Source organism: Onthophagus taurus, chromosome 1 (genome assembly GCF_036711975.1).
Source record: "Onthophagus taurus isolate NC chromosome 1, IU_Otau_3.0, whole genome shotgun sequence".
NCBI classification, from domain to species: domain Eukaryota; kingdom Metazoa; phylum Arthropoda; class Insecta; order Coleoptera; family Scarabaeidae; genus Onthophagus; species Onthophagus taurus.
The window spans coordinates 35,619,971-35,642,516 of record NC_091966.1 but is presented as its reverse complement, the minus strand read 5'-3'; the positions used below and the strand labels follow the sequence as shown (position 1 = coordinate 35,642,516).

At 31.1% G+C, this 22,546-nt stretch overlaps 2 protein-coding genes across 4 annotated transcripts in view; both read right to left on the bottom strand.

Annotated features, from left to right (window-relative positions):
- LOC111425718 (lachesin-like) overlaps window positions 1-22,546 on the bottom strand; it is a 77,077-nt gene that overhangs the window by 47,091 nt on the left and 7,440 nt on the right. The window lies entirely within an intron of this gene.
- On the bottom strand, window positions 18,292-19,612 carry LOC111425719 (cilia- and flagella-associated protein 299-like). Its single transcript, XM_023059940.2, has one exon. It carries the CDS (start codon window positions 19,108-19,110, stop codon window positions 18,403-18,405), a length of 708 nt encoding a protein of 235 aa, XP_022915708.1. The 5' UTR covers window positions 19,111-19,612; the 3' UTR covers window positions 18,292-18,402.

The window sequence follows — 22,546 nt, the reverse complement described above, 5'->3', positions numbered from 1 at the left end:
TTTCTGTTTGTGCTTAGTATTGCAACTAAGATTTATATAACATCGTTTAAAATTATGTTTTCAATTAAATTAATCGATTTAAAAACTTTCATTATTTATTTACCCTATAAATATAACACGTTATCATTTGGTTACTTTAAAATTTCTAGAACTATGTAAGTAGGTAATCTACATAAAATAAATAGTCTTTGTCAATATTAGTTTAAATGTACTAATAAAAAGTTGTACAAAGAAGTCACGTCATTGAATTCCAACGCGATTTACTAAAATAAGAAAAATGATTAAAAAATTTTCTTCACATCATAAACCTCTTGACGCTTCAATTATCAATTTAGCACTTATCCAAGTCCATTAAACTCAAACTGTTTTCGTCTCGATATTCTCGATTGACCTCGTTTATTCATTATAAATCTCGAATCCCACCACACCCAAATTTTGCACTTTGCGTGATTTCCTTTTCAAATAATGATCTTTTTGAAACCTTAAAAGAAGCGGTGTTATAAATATTAAAAAGAAGATTATTAAAAAAGAAAATAATATAGAAGAGTGTTTCGAAGCTCATGAATGAAAATCGTACACCGGAGAACTTATCTCGATTATTAATGAAGTTCACGAGTGGAGATAGTGCTATTGAATAAGTTATTTATCGCGGAGTAGCTGTAAACAGTGATGTTTATTATTTAAAGGCGGTGATGTGATGGTTAAGTAATGAAAATAAGACTTGATAAATAAATAAACGTGTGAATGAAATGTTATTAATGAATTGGTTTTGGTTGAAAATCTTAAAAGTAATTATATTTAGAAATTTTTTATATCTTCTTTTTTAACTATCACTATTTGAAGTAAAGATAATAGAATGGATAAAGGTTAAAACGGTTCGATTAAAATAGAAAACACATGAAAGTGATGTTTATTGCATCGGCCGCGTTCAAAAGGGTGAAGAATTCAGGTCAAACAAAGACAGACGGTAAGATTCTGGCGAGAGTGTTTATTCGATAACTGAGACGGACGCTTTGAGCAAATTCAACGTTGTGGGTGGCAAAGTCCAAAGATTCCACAACTAACAGAATCAATAAATTAATCTTCTCGTGAGAATTTTTCTGTAACTCTGGGAGGTCAAGAATTATGATTCATTGGTTTTTGATACCAACATTTTCTTTTTAAAAACAAAAAGAATGTAACAAAATAACAAAGTGTACAAAATGGAACTAAGACTGCATTAATTATTTCGATTGTGGAAGTAATAAAATAAACTTAATGAGCCCATTAGTGTATACAACCGTTTTTTTATTATCAGAGCGTGAATCATGGTGTGGTCCGTTTGTTCGGTAGGAGTTAGATCATTTCTAACAATTTCACTTTACGCACCCGTCCCAGCATTATAGGAACAGGACACAATATAATTTGATATGCACCACACGCTTTTTCCGTTTCCTGCATTAGTGTATCGCGAAATTCAATGGATATACATGTCATACAGTTTGGGTACGGTTGAATGAAAGCTACTGATTTTGGTGAATGAAAGATGAATTTACATCAACCATATGTGATTTTATTACAATCGTAAAATATCAATTTATAGACTACTCAGATATGGTGTCATTATAAACAACTTACATACATTGTTTTAATCAATTTTTTTTATTCGAAGCAGATGTTATACAATTTTTGTAACATTGTCGAAGAGTTATTATATTCTAATTTAACGGGTCATTAATGTTCTTTCAAGGTAACCCCGTAAACGTTGAAATACCACGCTTCGTTGGTTTGCAACTATTGATTAACTTTGTCTGGTGAAAACTGAATTTTCTTTTTGTAAAAATATCTAAAATTATTAAGTAAAAAATTGGGTAAAGTTCATAAAGGTGCAATGAGTCACAAGGGAACTAGACAAAGTGGATTTTTTATCTACATTCCCGCCATTATTTCTGTCGTAATTTTACGCAAATTTATTCAGTGTCAAGCCACACCTTTTTGTTCTAACCATGAAGGTAAAGGGTGTGGGTTATTTACACCCCGCATTATGGAACTTCCATCAACGACCTACTTTCGACACTTTTTCTTTTTTCACGAAAAATTTTTAAAGTATCTGAAATTTTTGTCTATTCTTTACGTTAACAGATTTAGTTTTTAATTTTGGTGTGAAGTAAAATTTTGCTTTACTTTATTTCATTCAACTTTAAATTTTTGAACGAGCTCATAAGCCACAATAGCTTTAAAAATTTAAAATAAAATTTGATGTTATGCAAAGAAGTATTCGATTAGTCTTGAATTTAGTGCAACACTCGCGGTATTCAAAGATATGTTACTTACAATGTGTAATGTCCAGACAGTCGTGATAGATATTTTACTGACAAGTAATAATTTAATAATAAAAGTTGAAAGAGAAAGATAGAAAAAGAAATTTTTTATGTTCTATTTGTCGCAGGCTATGCTCTATGAAGCATCGAGCTATGTTGCTCCACTCAATGTGCAATGTTCAAAGTCAAAAGATTGAAGGTAATATTTCGGGATAGTTATCTTCCTTTGAATTTTCTGGAAAACGTTCTGTTTAGCACTTTTAACACGTTAAGCCTTGCTAAGTAACAAGAAGGTGTTTCCAATCGATTCGAATTATTTTAACACCCACCTAAAAGCTATTTCTATTTCCTAAAACTTTACAAATTCTTTTAAAAAACATCAAAATAATTTTTTAAGTATCCTAGAAATATTTCTAATCGGTTAGAACTGTTTTGATTGAAGATGCTTTAAATAGATTAGATCTATTTTGCCACAAAACCACAATTTTTTTCTATTTCTTGGTGTCTTTGAAACACTTTTAGAAAAATGTGCCAAATCTTGACTTAGCCGAGATCGCTTGCTTTAGGCTTATTTCGCACCCCACAACTGGAATTTTTTTGAATTTTCACTTTTTGTACTCCATCTTTGATGAAATAATGTTGATGAATCAGTACAAGATTATTGTACCAACTTCAAAACCTTCAAATGATGCACGAGAATGATGTTATCTTGACAAAATTTTGGTTGAAAAGTAAAATTCTATACATCTTCAAATGTATGGCAACAGATTTGGTTTTTGAGGAATAAATTTTGGAAATTGTTAAGAATTTTTCGAGGTAAACTATTTTTTTGGGATTACTTTAAAAATTTCAAAGTGTATTTGCTAATAGTAAAGGATTATATAAAGTATTATTAACATTAAAATTTAATCGTCACTTTCCAAAACTTGCTTCTATAAACATTCATTAGTATTAAAGACTTTTACTTTTCAAGAGTACATCACAAATTCGAGAATGTTATCCAATTTCGTTTAGTCATGATATTATGGAGATTATTGAAGTTAAACGTTTCCATAACAGATTTAAAAATATTTACAGAATTAAACATAACTCACTACGGAAAGAATGGTGTAGCTTTTCATCGACAGAAAACCACATCAGCATTTGATGAATAGCTCAAGATAATCTCCAGTTACTTGCTTTGCGATAATGATCGACTTCTTAATAATGGTTTATAATTTATTAGTTAGAGGTTATTGCAAATTAAATGTAAATTAATTAATTTCGGTATCAAAATCTAGATTAGTACAGTCTTAGGTACGCTGATTTTGCTACAAGCTCTGTTAAATGATATACACATCTAATTACTTTTAAACATACTTAGGTTAGTCATGTAAATTTTAAATAAAATTCGGAGTTTTGCAAAAAGGTTCTTAAGGTATAAATCCTAGATTTACACTCAAAACTATTAATTTGGAGTCGTTAAGATTTATCCAGAACACTACCGATATAATCAAATGTTTAAACATATATATCATATATATCATTTACTCGCAAAGGTTCTAAGCTAAAAACGGCGAACACATTGTTCAGGACTGTATTTAAATCTTCAAATTTGAATTTTAGAACAATTTTGATATCTGCCACCTTCAGACTTTTTGATGGTGTTGGAACAGGTACAGAAAAATTCGCTATAAAATCAATTTCTTGAAGGATCCTTGTGGAAATATCACCAATTATTAACTATAGTATCCTCTTTTTAATGCAAAAAGTCGTTTTGAAAAATTACTTTTAGTTCTTGAGAAATAAATTTTTGAAATAATCGACAATTTTTCGAAATTTTGCAATTTCCGCCGATTAAATTTTAATAATTCGTATAAAATCGATTTCTTGGAATATGAGTATGAAAATTTCCCAAAGTGTTAATAAGAGTGTCCTCTTTCCAACGAAACAACACGTTTTGAAAAATAACTTTTAGTTTTTGAGAAAACAAAATTTGAAGTTTTGATAACATTTTCGATGGTGCAATTTTCATCGATAATTTTCAAAATTGGTTATAAAATTAAATTCTTGAAGGATCCTTGTGGAAATATCACCAATTATTAATTATAGTATCCTCTTTTTAATGCAAAAAGTCGTTTTGAAAAATTACTTTAAGTTCTTGAGAAATAAATTCTTGAAATAATCAACAATTTTTTCGAATTTTGCAATTTTCGCCGATTAAGTTTTAAAAATTCGTATAAAATCCACTTCTTGGAATATGAGTATGAAAATTTCCCAAAGTATTAATAAGAGTGTCCTCTTTCCAATAAAACCCACCCATTTTGAAAAATAACTTTTAGTTTTTGAGAAAACAATATTTGAAGTTTTGATAAAATTTTCGATGTTACAATTTTCATCTACAATTTTCAAAATTGACTATAAAATTAATTTCTTGAAGGACCCTTGTGGAAATATCACCAATTATTAATTAAAGTATCCTCTTTTTAATTCAACAAGCCGTTTTGAAAAATCACTTTTAGTTCTTGAGAAAAAAAATTTTAAAATAATCGACAATTTTTTCGAATATTGTAATTCTCGTCGATTAAGTTTTAAAAATTCGTATAAAATCCATTTCTTGGAATATGAGTATGAAAATTTCCCAAAGTGTTAATAAGAGTGTCCTCTTTCTAATGAACCAACACGTTTTGAAAAATAACTTTTAGTTTTTGAGAAAACAATATTTGAAGGTTTGATAAAATTTTCGATGTTGCAATTTTCATCGATAACTTTCAAAAGTCGCTATAATATTAATTTCTTGAAGGATCCTTGTGGAAATAACACTAATTATTAATTATAGTATCCTCTTTTTAATGCAAAAAGTCGTTTTGAAAAATTACTTTAAGTTCTTGAGAAATAAATTCTTGAAATAATCAACAATTTTTTCGAATTTTGCAATTTTCGCCGATTAAGTTTTAAAAATTCGTATAAAATCCACTTCTTGGAATATGAGTATGAAAATTTCCCAAAGTATTAATAAGAGTGTCCTCTTTCCAATAAACCAACCCATTTTGAAAAATAACTTTTAGTTTTTGAGAAAACAATATTTGAAGTTTTGATAAAATTTTCGATGTTACAATTTTCATCTACAATTTTCAAAATTGGCTATAAAATTAATTTCTTGAAGGACCCTTGTGGAAATATCACCAATTATTAATTAAAGTATCCTCTTTTTAATGCAACAAGCCGTTTTGAAAAATCACTTTTAGTTCTTGAGAAAAAAATTTTTGAAATAATCGACAATTTTTTCGAATATTGCAATTCTCGTCGATTAAGTTTTAAAAATCCGTATAAAATCTATTTCTTGGAATATGAGTATGAAAATCTCCCAAAGTGTTACTTAGAGTGTCCTCTTTCTAATGAACCAACCCGTTTTGAAAAATAACTTATAGTTTTTGAGTAAACAATATTTGAAGTTTTGATAAAATTTTCGATGTTGCAATTTTTTTCGATAACTTTTAAAATTCGCTATTAAATGCATTTCTTGAAGGATCCTTGTGGACATATTGCCAATTATTAATTAAAGTATCCACTGTTTAAATCAATATCAAGAAAGTTCATTTTATATCTCTAATTCTTGAGAAAGGTCGTAAGGAAACTAGAAAGGATCGAATTAGAAATAAAACCAAAAGAAATTATTTAGAACAAATACCATTAGTGAGTGAAATAGAAAATATACAGCTGAGCTGGATACCTAATTCGAATGCCAGAAAAAGAAATCCCCGAAAACAAATGGACATAAGAGTAATTGAAAAACGATAGATAAAGTAATGTTCAAGAAGTAAGAAACCCAACAGCACATCAAAAAATACTAAAAATATCCCATTAATTATGTTTTGTACAAGTAGTAGCTATTTTTGTAAATGTTTATTTATAACCTTGAAGTTGTTGTCTATAAACAAACTTATAGTAGTACATTTTACGATGATTTCATAATTAGATTTACAGTTTCAATAATACTGTTTAAACATTGTCACAATTATTAATTGTAATTATAACTTTACAGTTTAACTTACGATTAATTAATATGCATGTTGAAACGTACGAAATTAACGAGGGAGACCTCCGCGAGTACGAAATTAACGGTAAATTTACAGCAACCGCGTCTAATAGCGACCAGCAGAAGACCGTTTTTGCATTCGCATTGCCGTAAATGTAAAGAGGAAAAGCGTTTCTGACATCATCGTGCGTTTTCGATTCGGCACAGACAAACTGGCAACGTGCCATCGTTTGGTTTTCTAGGCAGACATTCGGGCCGCACAACGAAACAAGGGCGACCAATTTTATTTTTGAATCCTAATAGTCGAAACAACACCCAGAATATGATTTCAACACTAAAAGAAAGTTTTTCAAGATAACCTATGTAACTAGCGTACGTAATTTTGAGTTCGTAGTTTTTCTAATAAGTTTTCTTTTTCTTTAACTAGGTATACCAACATACAAGTTTCCTATCAGATTCACTAAATGCGAAGTCCGATTAATTCAACGTTGACCCAGTTAAGTCGATTTTAAAAACAGATATAGGTATTTATTTAATCGTGTAACTGTGTAGTTACAAAACGGTATACATCACGTGACGTTATCTAGAAATACCTTAAAAACCTAACATTTTATTATACAATTTGGACTGTTATAAAGTTAAAAGTAGCTAAACGTAAATTTAAATTTATTCAACCGTGAACGAGTTAGCGGTACTTATTCTGAACAAAACGCCTTCGTCCGTATAAATTACGAGCACTACCCGTGTTAACAAATACAATATTATTACTTTAAAGAATGTAGATAACCTTGTTGAAAACCTACCGTATACAATTTATTGGATAATTTATAAAAGTTAGTTTTCATTATTCCTCCTACTTATCTAGAATTAAGGCTTTTATTTATTTATATTGCATTCTAAATAATATTGAGAACAATTAGTGAATAATAATGTTTGAACTCATTTCATAAAAACAACATCAAATAAATTGTCCCTAATTCAACCGCAACCGAAACACTAAGAAGAAATTTCTTAATGAAATCGGTGGCCTTTTTGTCATCAACGAGGTTGGCTTAATTGCGGTTTATTGTCTGGAAACTGAAATAAATGTCGTCGGGTTAGGTTACATTATACAGCGTATGGCCGTGTATTTGCGTCGGAACTTCTTCTTGCAACATGATTCATTCTCTCTCGCTTTTCCCCTCGGTTTTAAAAATAGTACGAGAGGCGTTCAATTATTATTATTAATAGAATTGAGACCGACAAGAAATTATGTCATTTCTAGTTTTAATTCAAAAATTTTCACTGATATTTTTAAATATCTTTTTTATTGATGATGTTGAAGAAAGCAGTGAAGCATTGAAGAAAGTTCAATGACCAGAAATTTATTGATTAATTAAACGAGACCGATCCGAAACAATTAAACCTCGAGTTCAATTCAATTAGATTATAATTTTTATTAAGTTCCTAGATAACTCAAACTATAAACGTAATCGCAACGTTTAAATTTAGATAACGACAATTTAAGTTCAGTTTAAGCTGCGAATAATCTCTTTTACTTTTAAAACAGTGATTCAACCTCGACTTTAGACGAAGGGCAACCCACAAACGAGTTGTCGAGTGCAAGAACGTATATTTCTTGGCAAGATATCTCTTGTGCACCTGTGCCAATTTTTCACACTTGTTGCCTTCTGCAATCAGATATTTCCAAATTGCAATATCTTTTTTACAATGTATGTTTCTTTGAATCAACGAAAAAGAGCTTATCTTAACGTTTAAGTAATTTACTTGGATTATTATCTTTGCATCTTGTTATAACACTCATTTATGTAATTCAAGGAATATCATCACATGCATATTATGGTTTATGATTGTTTGTTTTGTTAGCCGTTTTTGAAAGAGGAATTAGGTCAAAGCTATAAAATTAATTGTAAAAATCATTTAGTTTATTTAAAAATATGTTAATACATTGGTTGTAAACCTACTTTAACGTTTTTATGTCAACAAAAGCTTTTAAAAAATTGTTTTATATTCAACAGTTAATATTTCCAAGGTTTATAACTTTTAAGTTCCTTTATTACTACGATTGCATTATTATTCTAGTGGACAAGTTAACTTTTGCGATATTTTGCGTCAGCAAGTGTTTGCTTAGATCTTACTTAATTATAAGGCACACTGGTGTTAGGCTGTTTGTAGCAGCTTGTAAGGTATACAAGTAACGCAATATTTAGATTCAGAATTAGATTTATTTGAGAATATTGGTAACATTATTGGCTTTATTCTATTTGATGATAAACAAATGATAATCCAAAATTTAGCCTTCACAGTTATTGATAAACAGAACTTTTGTTCTAATTATAGTGCACAATAGCTGTTGTGTTTTAGATACATGATCTTTGTTGTTTAATTTAATCAGTAAATTTTGTGGTCCGGCGGTATATATGCAAGACTTGTATACTAATATTGACAATACAGTCTGAAACAAATCTTTTGCTAGCTTAAAAATCATTTGAATAAAACGGCAATTGAGGTCTGTATCATTTTTCCTGCATAAATACTGATTTTCCAAGAATGCAACATCCAAATTCCAACTGAATTTTCGAGACTAACGATCAAGAAGATTTGAAGGTTGTTCATGAATGGACGGTTCTTAGCCTTGCATACGTAAAGTCTTGGTTGAATTAACTATTTTGTCAATTATGCAAAAATCAACGGAAATCCTGCGAAAAAACAGCAACAAAATTCAACATGAACATCTCAATATCAAAAACAAAATCTTTAATAATAGGAAACCACCTTTCCAGGATAACCTCCACCATACCAGACAATTTTATGTCTGAAACTAATACGTAAAAATAATATTTTGCAAAACACTACAAACAATCCACCTACATCAGGTCGATGAATAGCTCAAGAGTCTGGAATTGCAAAATTTAGAAGAAAATCCTTATCTACTGAAATGTGAAGATGATGACTTTCTTATAACAATGATGTGTGGTTTCATTGGTGCCTACCATAAGACTAATTCTGAAACCTTGCAAAATACCTGATTCCAGTAGTAGCTTATAATAAGGTGTTAGAACAAAATAATGTTAGAACAAAGAGTGCTGGATGTGCTTTTTAACAAACACATACAAGATAGGGTTTGTAAATTTATTAGAACACGCTATAAGAATTGTGTGAAATAGAAAAGAATTTATGAACGGCTTATTCAAGTGAATTTGAATTTATTAATTTCTAGAGCGGCAATGAATTGAGTATCACATGGCAACAATGACTATAATGAGATAAAGGTAGAACCTTGAAATAATAAATCAATTAATTCAACTTTGGTACATACCTCATTAACTTCTTGAAATTTGTTAAATCTCTTTTCCTCTGATCCTTTCATCATTAATGATACCAATTTTTCAAGATTCGTTTTACATAAATTATTTTCTTTTTCATTGCGAATTCAATGCCCTTTATAGAAATACGGTCCCTTTATTATTCAAGGATACAGCTTCAGAGTCGCCATCGAGTCGTCGTCAGCGTCGTCGTTATGGACGATAACACTTGGGAGAAAATCAATTCGGAACGTGACACTTGTTTGCGAAATACAAGCTTCCTGAACAAGACCTCTTATCGATTCCAATGGGTTTTGTTGCTATTAAATGGGACGTGGCGAATTGCTAAAAAAATTTTAGCCAACCCGCAATAAATTTATATTTGTATTCTCATCGTCAATACTATTTTTTTGAAAGAAATAGAGTGAGTCATACTTTTGCAGGAAACACAATGTTAATGTCGACATGGTTTTTAATCAAATAATCTTTGTAAATAAGGCTTCTATCTCATTAGTGCTATCGAACCGTAAATCTTAATGACCTGAAAGTGTCCCGAGTATGGATCTCCACCACATAGAGAGAACTCCTCCAACGGAAACTGATCGTCTGAACGAAGTCTCTGTGAAGCGAGCTTGCGACGCCTGTAAACTTGTGTTCCATTCACTTCTTCGACTTTACATTTCTTCCTTACCGTTTTGAAACCGGTTTGAAGCAAGTTGTAGCTTTTCCACGCTCAATTGAAACGGAATGAATCCCATTTTTTCTTGGGTTAAGAATTTGCTAATTGAATCACATGAAAAATTTTGCGCAAAAAAAAACAAATATTTCTCATCGAGTACAAATAGAAAGTTGAGATAATATGGGATTTTCAAACGTGAAAGACTCGAGACGAGTCTGATGCAATTCAAATGAAGCTCTTCTTTATGTGATTCAAACACAAAGAGCTTTGACATTCATTTCTTGTGATGGGTGTGGAAATTAGCAATAAAGTGTTTATGAAAGATGTAAAATTAAGTTGTATGGAGTAATTAAATTCATGAAGAAAAATCTAATCAATATGTCAATGTATCAATGCCGTATGTCTTTTAAGACGCCTTATCCAGATTTTTTCTAGCTCTAAGTCTAGTATTTGTTCTATTTTTGGTTCAATCAAAATATACAACAATCTAGCATTGAATAAGAACTAAAACTAGAACTAATACTAGACGTGGAACTAGAAAGCCCTAAGTCTAGTGTTAGTTCTACTTTTAGTTCTATAAAAATATACAACAATCTAGCACTGAATAAGAATGAAAACTAGAACAAACTCTAGACGTAGAACTTGAAACATTCAGAATTAGCTGCACGTCTCTTAAGACGACTAAACCCGAATGTTTCTAGTTCTAGGTATAGTGTTAGTTCTAATGCTAATGTTAGTTCTAGTTTTATTTGTTATTCAGCGATAGATTGTTGTATATTTTTATTGAACTAAAAATAGAACTAACACTATACCTAGAACTAGAACATTCGGGTTTAGCCGTGCGTCTCTTAAGACGGCTAAACCTGAATGTTTCTAGTTCTAGGTCTAGTGTTAGTTCTAATTTTAGTTATTATTCAGCATTAGATTGTTGTATATCTACGAATTAGTCCGTTATTTTAAGTTTTTACTGTACAACATTTATGGTGAACTAATTTTTTTAATTATATGTCTATCTTTGTGATGACCTTTCATTGAGTAATTGTAACAAATTTCACGGATGACATAGTTTACAGTCCATTAATATTGTCAGTCGGCGCCTTTGGTGCCTTTTAATTCCATTTTAAAACATTTTATCGAGATTTTATTTATCGAAAGTGCACTTTTACACCATTGACCTCAATTACAAAACTACACAAAACTAAACAAAATTAAATCCGAAATGAAACCCGATACAAACGTTACAATCGCCTCGACGGTTATTTGGTTTTCTTTTCTACTCCCGTTTCCTTTCATTTTACCGATTGATGATGTAATTTGTACAACAGCTTTTGCTCGCCGCATACAAAGAAACTCATTGTTGTGCCAGCGGTAAACAGAAACTATAGTCGATAGATTCCAATTTAACAATCAACTAAGACTGTTAATTGTTAAAATTAGAAAACGGATTGTTATTTCTTGTTTGTGTTAAGATACACGGAAGCGATACCCGGTTTTAAAAGAGGTTTCTTGGTGGTAATTATGTAGTTATTAAAAAGTGGGTTTGACACAAACGTAGCGTTTCGAATACCAATTCTTGCGTGTCCTTTTGTTCTTCTTTGATGGGCATTCCGTTGCGTCCAGTTTTATGGATGTTATATTCTTTAACGTCGGTATGTTCAAGGGACGCATTTTAAACGTACGATTGTTAAATAGAAATAGGAGTGGATGGTAAAAGAATAACAATTTTTTTATTCAGTCTCCTCTTTGATATTAATATTTTTTTATTTTTACCCTGTTAACATCAATTAATTTCAATTGAAAAAAGATGCTCTTAGCATGTCTAAAGCGCGCGATTTAATTAAGCCTTTATGCCTTATAAGAGAAAGACCGACCTGGGTCTCTTGTCTGAGGTCTTCGCCTTTTAACTAAGAGTCTTCTCTTGTGCAAGCCACGTCCTGCTGGTGGAATGCGCTTTTATTCGCGACGAAGACGACGACAGACCTCTTATTTTAACGGGGTGTGGAGCGGTTCGACGAGTTTTGAATCGAAATTTTCAAGGCGTGTAAACACCCGAGATACTAGATCAATTTTTTTAGTGATTCATAACTAAACCGGATTAAATTGATTCAATATTTTATTTAAAAAATAGTTTGACGCACGTAATCCATTAAAACGTTTTAAAAAGAAAATGAATTTATCACGCATCATATTTTATTTATTTTTCTATAACCCGAATAAGAAGCGCACTCATGAGCCAGTAATAAATTCCATAACGTTTATTATTCTTTCTCGCGTATAAATTAAAATGAAAAAAAAAATTCACCATGAACCAGATTTAAACGATCATTTCAATGAAAATCTTAAAATAGTTGACGTGTTAGTTTAATCTATAAATTGTAATTATTATCTGCAAAAGATACTCACACTTCAACGGTACTAATAAACGTTAGGTAAATTTGCGTTTTATCGTTAAGATAAAATTATGACCTACATAGTTAAGTTGGTAGAGAAATGTTTATATAAAGAGGAAAAATATGTCCTAGAACAAGCTCGACCGTGTCTTCGTGACATAAACAGGAAAATGATTTTCTTATGGCTACGTGCCAGTTACTCCAGATACTAAATCGACATAAAAACTTATAGATCTGTAAACGCGATTTCAACGTCAGCGGTTAAATATGACCGTGACTAACGTAGTTTTAGCATAAACGTTTTAATGTATTTTCTGAAGGGCGTAGATAAATTATAGTTATTTGTCAAAAATGGAAATAAGAAGATTAATAACTAAATTATCTATTTATTAAAAGTCTATTGAAGGTAAATAACAAAATTTTTTAGTCCCAAAAGCATACTAAATAATTTTTTTCATACTGCTTATTGTAATTTAGTCTTCAAACGTTTGATGCAATCTGATATTTCAAAATTTAAACGTTGATATTGGGATATGATGGTCTATCTAACTTAACGATCTAATTAAATTATATCGATCTTATCTATTTCACCGTCTATTTCAGTAGAGTCCTTCTCTTGGCAACACCTGATTAATAATATCACACCAATCTAGAAAGGATTTTATTTTTTGGAAGAATCCACAAGTGTTGAATCAAGTTAACTGCAATTTCAGCTCGTTTACTCTAGATCCATGATTCTGCCAAGTACTAAGCTCTGATTAGCGACTGTCTGGTTTGGTGATGGATCGCTTGGCTTTCATTACAATCAGATCATCTTCAGGAAAACCAATAATCTCTTCTTCTTCTTCGTCTCCTCAATCCTTCGCCTCCAACTTTCTCAGTCTCCGACCACTCTCTTCCAACTTCTCAATCCGAGAATCTCCTGATTCGTCTTTCTCCTGATTGTCTCAGAAATACTTTTTTTGCGGCACGTTCTCTGACATGTGTTGTAAATGTCCCGCCCAGCGGAGTTGCATTATTTTTATATGTGTTGTAAGCTGCGCTCTTTATACAGCCTATATAGCTGGTTATTGTGTCGTATCCTCCACTCGCCGTTGTCGTTTTTTAAGTCGTAAATCTTTCTGAGTATCGTCCTCTCAAATCGATCCAGTAGCTCTGATGATTTTTTTTGTAGTAATCCACGTTTCTCCTCCAAAGCACACGACTGTACAGATAAGAGTTATATAAATGTGGAGTTTGATGTCTCTGTAGATTTTTCGGGATCTCATGATAAAAAAAAATTATAACTTCTGTAACAGTATCCATTTTTTCCTATTGCTAAACTTTGAAGATCATAAGCAGAAATAGTAAATAATCTGAAGACATAACAAAGGAGACAAAAGTTTGGTTTTCTTTTGGTATATTTCTGGCAATTCTGTCTTCTAAGTATCAATCCAAAAGTCAAAAAGGCAAATTGAGCCAACAGAAATTTAAAGTGATTTTGGCGACACCTTACTATCTTTTTGGTATAATATATAAAAATAATATAATGTAAACAGGAAAGAGATAAACAAAAACCAGAAATAACCTAGTAAATAGACTGAAAAATTGAGAAAAAGTTTGACTTATCAGCAAAACAATCAGTAGTTGATGACAAAAAAATAATAAGAACTTCTATAACAGTGTCCAGTTTTTCCTGCAGTAAAACTTGGAGGATCAGAATCAAAAAAAGCAAATAATAAGAATTCATAGCAAGGAAAACAAAAATTTGACTGTTTTTGGTATCTTTCTGGCTTTCTTCTGCCTTTTATATGACAAAAATGCTTAATTAAATTAATCCTAAAACATGAGCAATCAATAAAATATCAAAGAAAAACAGAAATAACCCAAAGTTTGTAAAAAATTCAAGGTTGATTTCTTTTTGCTTTCATTCCACCTACGATATGTTTACAAATTTGAACTCTGAAGGGCCATTTAGCGATATCCCAGCTATTGTAAAAATAACCATTCAATTAGATAACACAGCGTTCAATATTATATCTGGATTTCAATTGAATGGGATCTATTCATTCAACCTAAATATATTTGCGGAATCGCACTGTTTACAGTAAATAGACTAAAAAAGTCAGAACAAGGTTTGGCTTATCAGCAAAACAATGAGTAGATGATGGCAAAAGAATAATAAGAACTTTTGTAATAGTGTCCAGTTTTTCCAGCTGTAAAACTTGGAGGATCAGAATCAGAAAAAGCAAACAATAAGAGTTCATAACAAGGAAAACAAAAATTTGATTTTTTTTTGTATCTTTCTGGCTTTCTTCTGCCTTGTATATGTCAAAAATGCTTAATTAAATTAATCCTAAAACATGAGCAATCAATAAAATATCAAAGAAAAACGGAAATAACCCAAAGTTTGTAAAAAAACCCAGGTTGATTTCTTTTTGCTTTCATTCTACCTACGATATGTTTACAAATTTGAACTCTGAAGGGTCATTTAGCGATATCCCAGCTATTGTAAAAATAACCATTCAATTAGATAACACAGCGTTCAATATTATACTGGATTTCAATTGAATAGGATCTATTCATTCAACCTAAATATATTTGCGGAATCACACTTTTTACAGTAAATAGACTAAAAAAGTCAGAAAAAAGTTTGGCTTATCAGCAAAACAATGAGTAGATGACGGCAAAAGAATAATAAGAACTTTTGTAATAGTGTCCAGTTTTTCCAGCTGTAAAACTTGGAGGATCAGAATCAGAAAAAGCAAATAATAAGAGTTCATAACAAGGAAAACAACAATTAGATTTCTTTTTGTATCTTTCTGGCTTTCTTCTGCCTTGTATATGACAAAAATGCTTAATTAAATTAATCCTAAAACATGAACAATCAATAAAATATCAAAGAAAAACGGAACTAACCCAAAGTTTGTAAAAATACCCAGGTTGATTTCTTTTTGCTTTCATTCTGCCTACGATATGTTTACAAATTTGAACTCTGAAGGGCCATTTAGCGATATCACAGCTATTGTAAAAATAACCATTCAATTAGATAACACAGCGTTCAATATTATACTGGATTTCAATTGAATGGGATCTATTCATTCAACCTAAATATATTTGCGGAATCACACTTTTTACAATAAATAGACTAGAAAAGTCAAAAAAAAGTTTGGTTTATCAGCAAAACAATGAGTAGATGATGGCAAAAGAATAATAAGAACTTTTGTAATAGTGTCCAGTTTTTCCAGCTGTAAAACTTGGAGGATCAGAATTAGAAAAAGCAAACAATATGAGTTCAAAACAAGGAAAACAAAAATTTGATTTTTTTTTGTATCTTTCTGGCTTTCTTCTGCCTTGTATATGACAAAAATGCTTAATTAAATTAATCCTAAAACATGAGCAATCAATAAAATATCAAAGAAAAACGGAAATAACCCAAAGTTTGTAAAAAATCCAGGTTGATTTCTTTTTGCTTTCATTCTGCTTACGATATGTTTACAAATTTGAACTCTGAAGGGCCATTTAGCGATATCCCAGCTATTGTAAAAATAACCATTCAATTAGATAACACAGCGTTCAATATTATACTGGATTTCAATTGAATGGGATCTATTCATTCAACCTAAACATATTTGCGGAATCACACTTTTTACAATAAATAGACTAGAAAAGTCAAAAAAAAGTTTGGCTTATCAGCAAAACAATGAGTAGATGATGGCAAAAGAATAATAAGAACTTTTGTAATAGTGTCCAGTTTTTCCAACTTTCTTCTGCCTTGTATATGACAAAAATGCTTAATTAAATTAATCCTAAAACATGAGCAATCAATAAAATATCAAAGAAAAACGGAAATAACCCAAAGTTTGTAAAAAAACCCAGGTTGATTTCGTTTTGCTTTCATTCTACCTACGATATGTTTACAAATTTGAACTCTGAAGGGCCATTTAGCGATATCCCAGCTATTGTAAAAATAACCATTCAATTAGATAACACAGCGTTTAATATTATACTGGATTTCAATTGAATGGGATCTATTCATTCAACCTAAATATATTTGCGGAATCGCATTTTTTTCAGTAAATAGACTAAAAAAGTCAGAAAAAAGTTTGGCTTATCAGCAAAACAATGAGTAGATGATGGCAAAAGAATAATAAGAACTTTTGTAATAGTGTCCAGTTTTTCCACCTATAAAACTTTGAAGATCAGAATCAGAAAAAGCAAATAATAAGAATTCATAATAAGGAAAACAAAAATTTGATTTTTTTTTATATCTTTCTGGCTTTCTTCTGCCTTGTATATGACAAAAATGCTTAATTAAATTAATCCTAAAACATGAGCAATCAATAAAATATCAAAGAAAAACGGAAATAACCCAAAGTTTGTAAAAAAACCCAGGTTGATTTCTCTTTGCTTTCATTCTGCCTACGATATGTTTACAAATTTGAACTCTGAAGGGCCATTTAGCGATATCCCAGCTATTGTAAAAATAACCATTCAATTAGATAACACAGCGTTCAATATTATACTAGATTTCAATTGAATGGGATCTATTCATTCAACCTAAATATATTTGCGGAATCGCACTTTTTACAGTAAATAGACTAAAAAAGTCAGAAAAAATTTGGCTTATCAGCAAAACAATGAGTAGATGATGGCAAAAGAATAATAAGAACTTTTGTAATAGTGTCCAGTTTTTCCAGCTGTAAAACTTGGAGGATCAGAATCAGAAAAAGCAAACAATATGAGTTCATAACAAGGAAAACAAAAATTTGATTTTTTTTTGTATCTTTCTGGCTTTCTTCTGCCTTGTACATGACAATAATGCTTAATTAAATTAATCCTAAAACATGAGCAATCAATAAAATATCAAAGAAAAACGGAAATAACCCAAAGTTTGTAAAAAATCCAGGTTGATTTCTTTTTGCTTTCATTCTGCCTACGATATGTTTACAAATTTGAACTCTGAAGGGCCATTTAGCGATATCCCAGCTATTGTAAAAATAACCATTCAATTAGATAACACATCATTCAATATTATATCTACATTTCAACAGAATGGCATCTATTCATTCAACCTAAACGTATTTGCCTAAGCATAATCGCCCTACTACAGAAGGTACACAAACTAGCAATGAATAAGTATCCTCAATAAACCCGCCAATCGATAAATGACTTTCCAGACACACCAACATTAGTAGCCATCCATAATATTCTTGGCCCATCACCCTAGAGAAAATTCGCTCATTTTTCAAAACTCGGAGTTTTGACCGATAAAGAAGGTTTATTCTGCTGCTTAACAATAATTTGAATATTCTTCAATTTAATAAAGTATTTTTCACCAGGAAATCGATTACAATAAAATTTTAAGTTCATCCATTCTTGATTTTGAACTATTTTTAAGTTAATGGGAAACTTTACGTCCAAGAAATTCAAAGACTCAACAAGAAAATTTATGTAATCCTGACCAATTTATGTTTACGAAACAAAGCAAATTTGTTAATACATAAATAATTGATTAGGACATGAAATCTTTTGTAGCTAACATATATTTTACTTAACAATTATTTTATATTTATTTAAGATCCTTTAAATCCTCTAAAAATTAATAAAACAAAATGAATCAATCTAAAAACTCTTTTATGAGAGTATTAAAGCCTTTGACAAATAGATATTCTTCCTCTCTCACTGATATCGATCCAAATCTAATTTTGCATGTGTGTCACAGTTCGTTTTAGATGCGTTGCATGACGATGTGGTCGTAAAAGATAATCGTACCGTTCTCATCCGTAGCGAGTCGAATTCGAACACTATTAGGTCCAGGGTGTTGAGTGGGATCAACGACTATGTATTTCCGGTCGAAACGATTTTGAAACATAAGTCCGATATCTGGATCAACGACAATCTTATAATTTCGCGAATCTTTATAAGTATATTTATTGGTTTTCCAATCGTAATAACCAAGATCGCCAATTCTCGGTTGTAAAGGTTTTAATCCTTTAAAAAATGGCAACCAATCGTTATTTGCTAAACTATCGGCGTAATCGATATATCCGGATACTTCGTGTCCCTTTTTGGTGTAAATTCTTAAAAAAATTATTGTTCCCATAATCCCTAAACGGTTTGCGTTCTCTCGCAACGATAATTCTTTTTGTAATGTGTTTGTTAATTCGCAATTTTCAGAAACGAGAATGTAGGGTATAATTTTTGGGTATAAATAATCCAAAACCACGGCGAGACGTCTCTCAAAATTTTCTTTTGTAAGCGTTTCCCCTGATGTTCTATATCCTAATTCAGCTATCGTTCTTGTTGTTGTTACATTTTCCAAGTAACAATGATCGATTTCGGTAACCAAAGAATCTAAATAATCGTCGTAACTCTTGAATTGAACCAAATTTTTGTCGGCTTCAATTTGGGGTGTTGCTTGTAGTGGATCGGACATTTTTTTTTATTACAAAAAATTGGTTTTCTTAAAATAAAATCTTACAAAAAAAACTACGACGTTTATATATTTTATGTCATACTTATTATTTGATTAATGTCACTATAATTAAATATTAAGGCGTTATAAGTTTCTAAATAAATTTCGTTTTGGGTTACACTAATTACTTAAACATTAAAACAGGATTCTATTCGAAATAAACCTAAATTCGCTTCCGTACAGCGAAAACGCATAAATTCGAACTCGTGGGGGCCAATAAACCGGCCTTCGTAACTGGGATAACGGCCGTTTAACTGCTTAGATAAAAATTCCTGAGGTAATTAAAAAAATTTAGACCGAACATGTGAAAGTTATGGCCATTTCGCGTACGTCGTTGCTCAACGAGCCATAAAGAACCGAGTTTGTAGTCGAAAAAGAAGATTCTTTTACATTCTAAAAAGTACTCAAAAATTTACTTTCTTTTGAGTATGATATGGAATCTTACGTCATGGTTTTAATAATATCATTCTTTATAAAAGAGGCTATAAAAATTACATTACCATTAAAAGCGGTCACAAGATATACTAAGCAAACCAAAACGTTAATAACTCCAAACAGATAAGCGGGTGTGTTTAAGAAATTTTAAGTTCCATACTCGAATTATCTTAGTTTGTCCAGAGACTCTTTATCTTTAGTCATAATAAACTTGTAATTTCATTACTTAGAAGCGAACGAAAAGAAAAAGATAATAAAAATAAAAGGGTAACTCATTTTTTCGAATCGATTTTGTGATGACACACCCTTATATTTTTTTCTTGGCTTTCCACGTTCACAACCCTATTATCGGGAGGGTGGGTTTCACCGACATGTGGTAAATGAAAACAAGAGAATGTTATAACGAGAACGAGTGGAAAAAAGTTATTTGTGATTGCATACTTTTTTTTCGGGGGAGTGGATCGGAATTTCTTTTTCCAAGTGTTAAACGGGCTGTTTATTTTTTTGTCTACTCTTTATGCTTTTCTTTTTTTAGCTATTATGGACATATGTTCGTTATTAGTCATGTGTCAGTCATTAAAGTAAAGGCATAAAATAAAAAGATAAAAGGAGACAAATTGTTGAAAATGATAAATTTTTATTTAGTAAACTTTTTGTAATAAACACCAATTTGTAATAAAAACGTTTCTTAGAAGAAATACACCGCTGATAATGTGTGTGTTTCTGGGTTTGAATATGGTGGTCAACTACCATAAACATGCCCCTGTATACATAAGTAGCTGCTGAAAAGTGCTACTCAGAAAATCACGTTCAGTTCAGAATGGAAATTTAGCTTCGAAGTGTAGTGAAGTCCAAAAATCGGGTGGTAATATACTATTTATTATGGACAAAAAAATTATGTTGTCAAAAAGTAAACATCCATATCATTTATGCCCGATCGTAGTTTGTTTGGCAATTATGAAATGCAATTAAAGAAAATAAATCAGTCATGAGCATGATACATCAATGAAGTTTTTAAAGCCTATTTACACACATTCATTTTGTATACCGATAAATTTCTGGGCGAGTCTAATATAATTAGATATTCGTCCTACGACAAATACAAGAAAAAGCCTACGAATATAACATACATTACCTTATGATTAGGTTGATGTGAAAAGCAAACCCAAGAAGAAACAGTTGGTAGCAAGATAATGATTCAAAAATACCAAAGAAACCTATTAACACAAGTATCAATGAGACAAGTTCTAAAATTACAAAAGAAATTACACAAGTCTTATGTCTGTAAAAATTGGCAAAGCTACTGTGCCAGACTAAATATAGGCAGAAACTCTGAAAATAGTTGCAGAAAAAGACGTGATCTGAACTTGGCCATGATCTGATCCCATTAACATCCCTGTCCAATTCCATCTAAAACCGGAAGAATCCCAGATGATTGGCTCAAATCTACTTCCATCAACCTACATAAAAAAGCGAACTGCACTCAATGTGATGATTACCTTATGATTAGGTTGATGTGAAAAGCAAACCCAAGAAGAAATAGTTGGTAGCAAGATAATGATTCAAAAAGACCAAAGAAACCTATTAACACAAGTATCAATGAGACAAGTTCTAAAATTACAAAAGAAGATATTACACACGCCTTATGTTTCTAAAAGTTGTTAAAGCTACTGTGCCAGACTAAATATAGGCAGAAACTCTGAAAATAATTGAAGAAAAAGACGTGATCTGAACTTGGCCATGATCTGATAGCATTAACATCCCTGTTCAATTCCATCTAAAACCGGAAGAATCCCAGATGATTCAACTGTACTCAATGTGATCATTACCTTATGATTAGATTGATGTGAAAAGCAAATCCAAGAAGAAATAGTTGGTTGCAAGACAATGAACAAAAAGACCAAAGAAACCTAGTAACAAGTATCAGAAAAAGACGTGATCTGAACCTGGCCATGATCTAATCGCATTAACAACCCTATTCAACTCCATCTAAAACCGGAAGAATCCCAGATGATTGGTTCAAATCTACTTCCATCAACCTACATCGAAAAAGCGAACTCCACTCAATGTGATGATTAGCTTGATGTGACATCTCAAAAATAGGACCTATTTTCACTTAAGGTTTTAACTCAGAGATGTTGTCTATACATCTCTGCGTCGATGTGTATGCATGCTTTGTAAATTAGAAAAAAGCCTTCGACTGCGTACGATACCAAAAGCCTGCAGAGATCTTAAGATCTCTGGGAATGGACGAGGGAGATGTTTTCATGTAATCGCTGGTTTAGATTAGATCAAACCACAGAACTTCGAGTGGATCTTAAATGGAGTTAGACAAAGCGGTGCATTACCTCAAAGACCAAGCTAATGCTTTGCTCAATGACGCCAAGAAGAAAGACACTACAAAACGACATCCTTATAGATGATATCTCTATAGATCAAGCAACCTCATATGAATATCGGGATACCATAATCAATTGGAACTGTGACCCCACAAACGAAGTAAAAGCTGCAATCGAATAGGCAAGAAAAATGTTTTCAATATGAAGAAGGTCTTTACTAGTAAATATTTAAACTTGCACCAATGCATAAGATTATTTTGTTGCTAGTTACTACATCTGGTCAAAAAACGGACACTGAGTCTATTACTACAAAAACCAACATGGAAGTGTTAGTTAAAGAAAAAACGTTAAACTATTTGGAACATATAACAAGAGGTGTAGATAGCACCTTCTTAGATTGATTATGGCAAAACAAGGCAAAATAGCGAGAAAAAATCTGTGTGTAGGAGACATAAAAATTCATGGCTAAAAGATATTCGCTGGAGATGACGCAAAAAGAATAAGAAGATTGCAAAAAGAAGTCGTAGAGTGCTGCCAATTATGGTAAAACTATTTCGTCGGAAAGGTTTTCATTCTTGACAAGAACTTGATAGGAACAACCACTTCGTTTCTGGCGAATATGT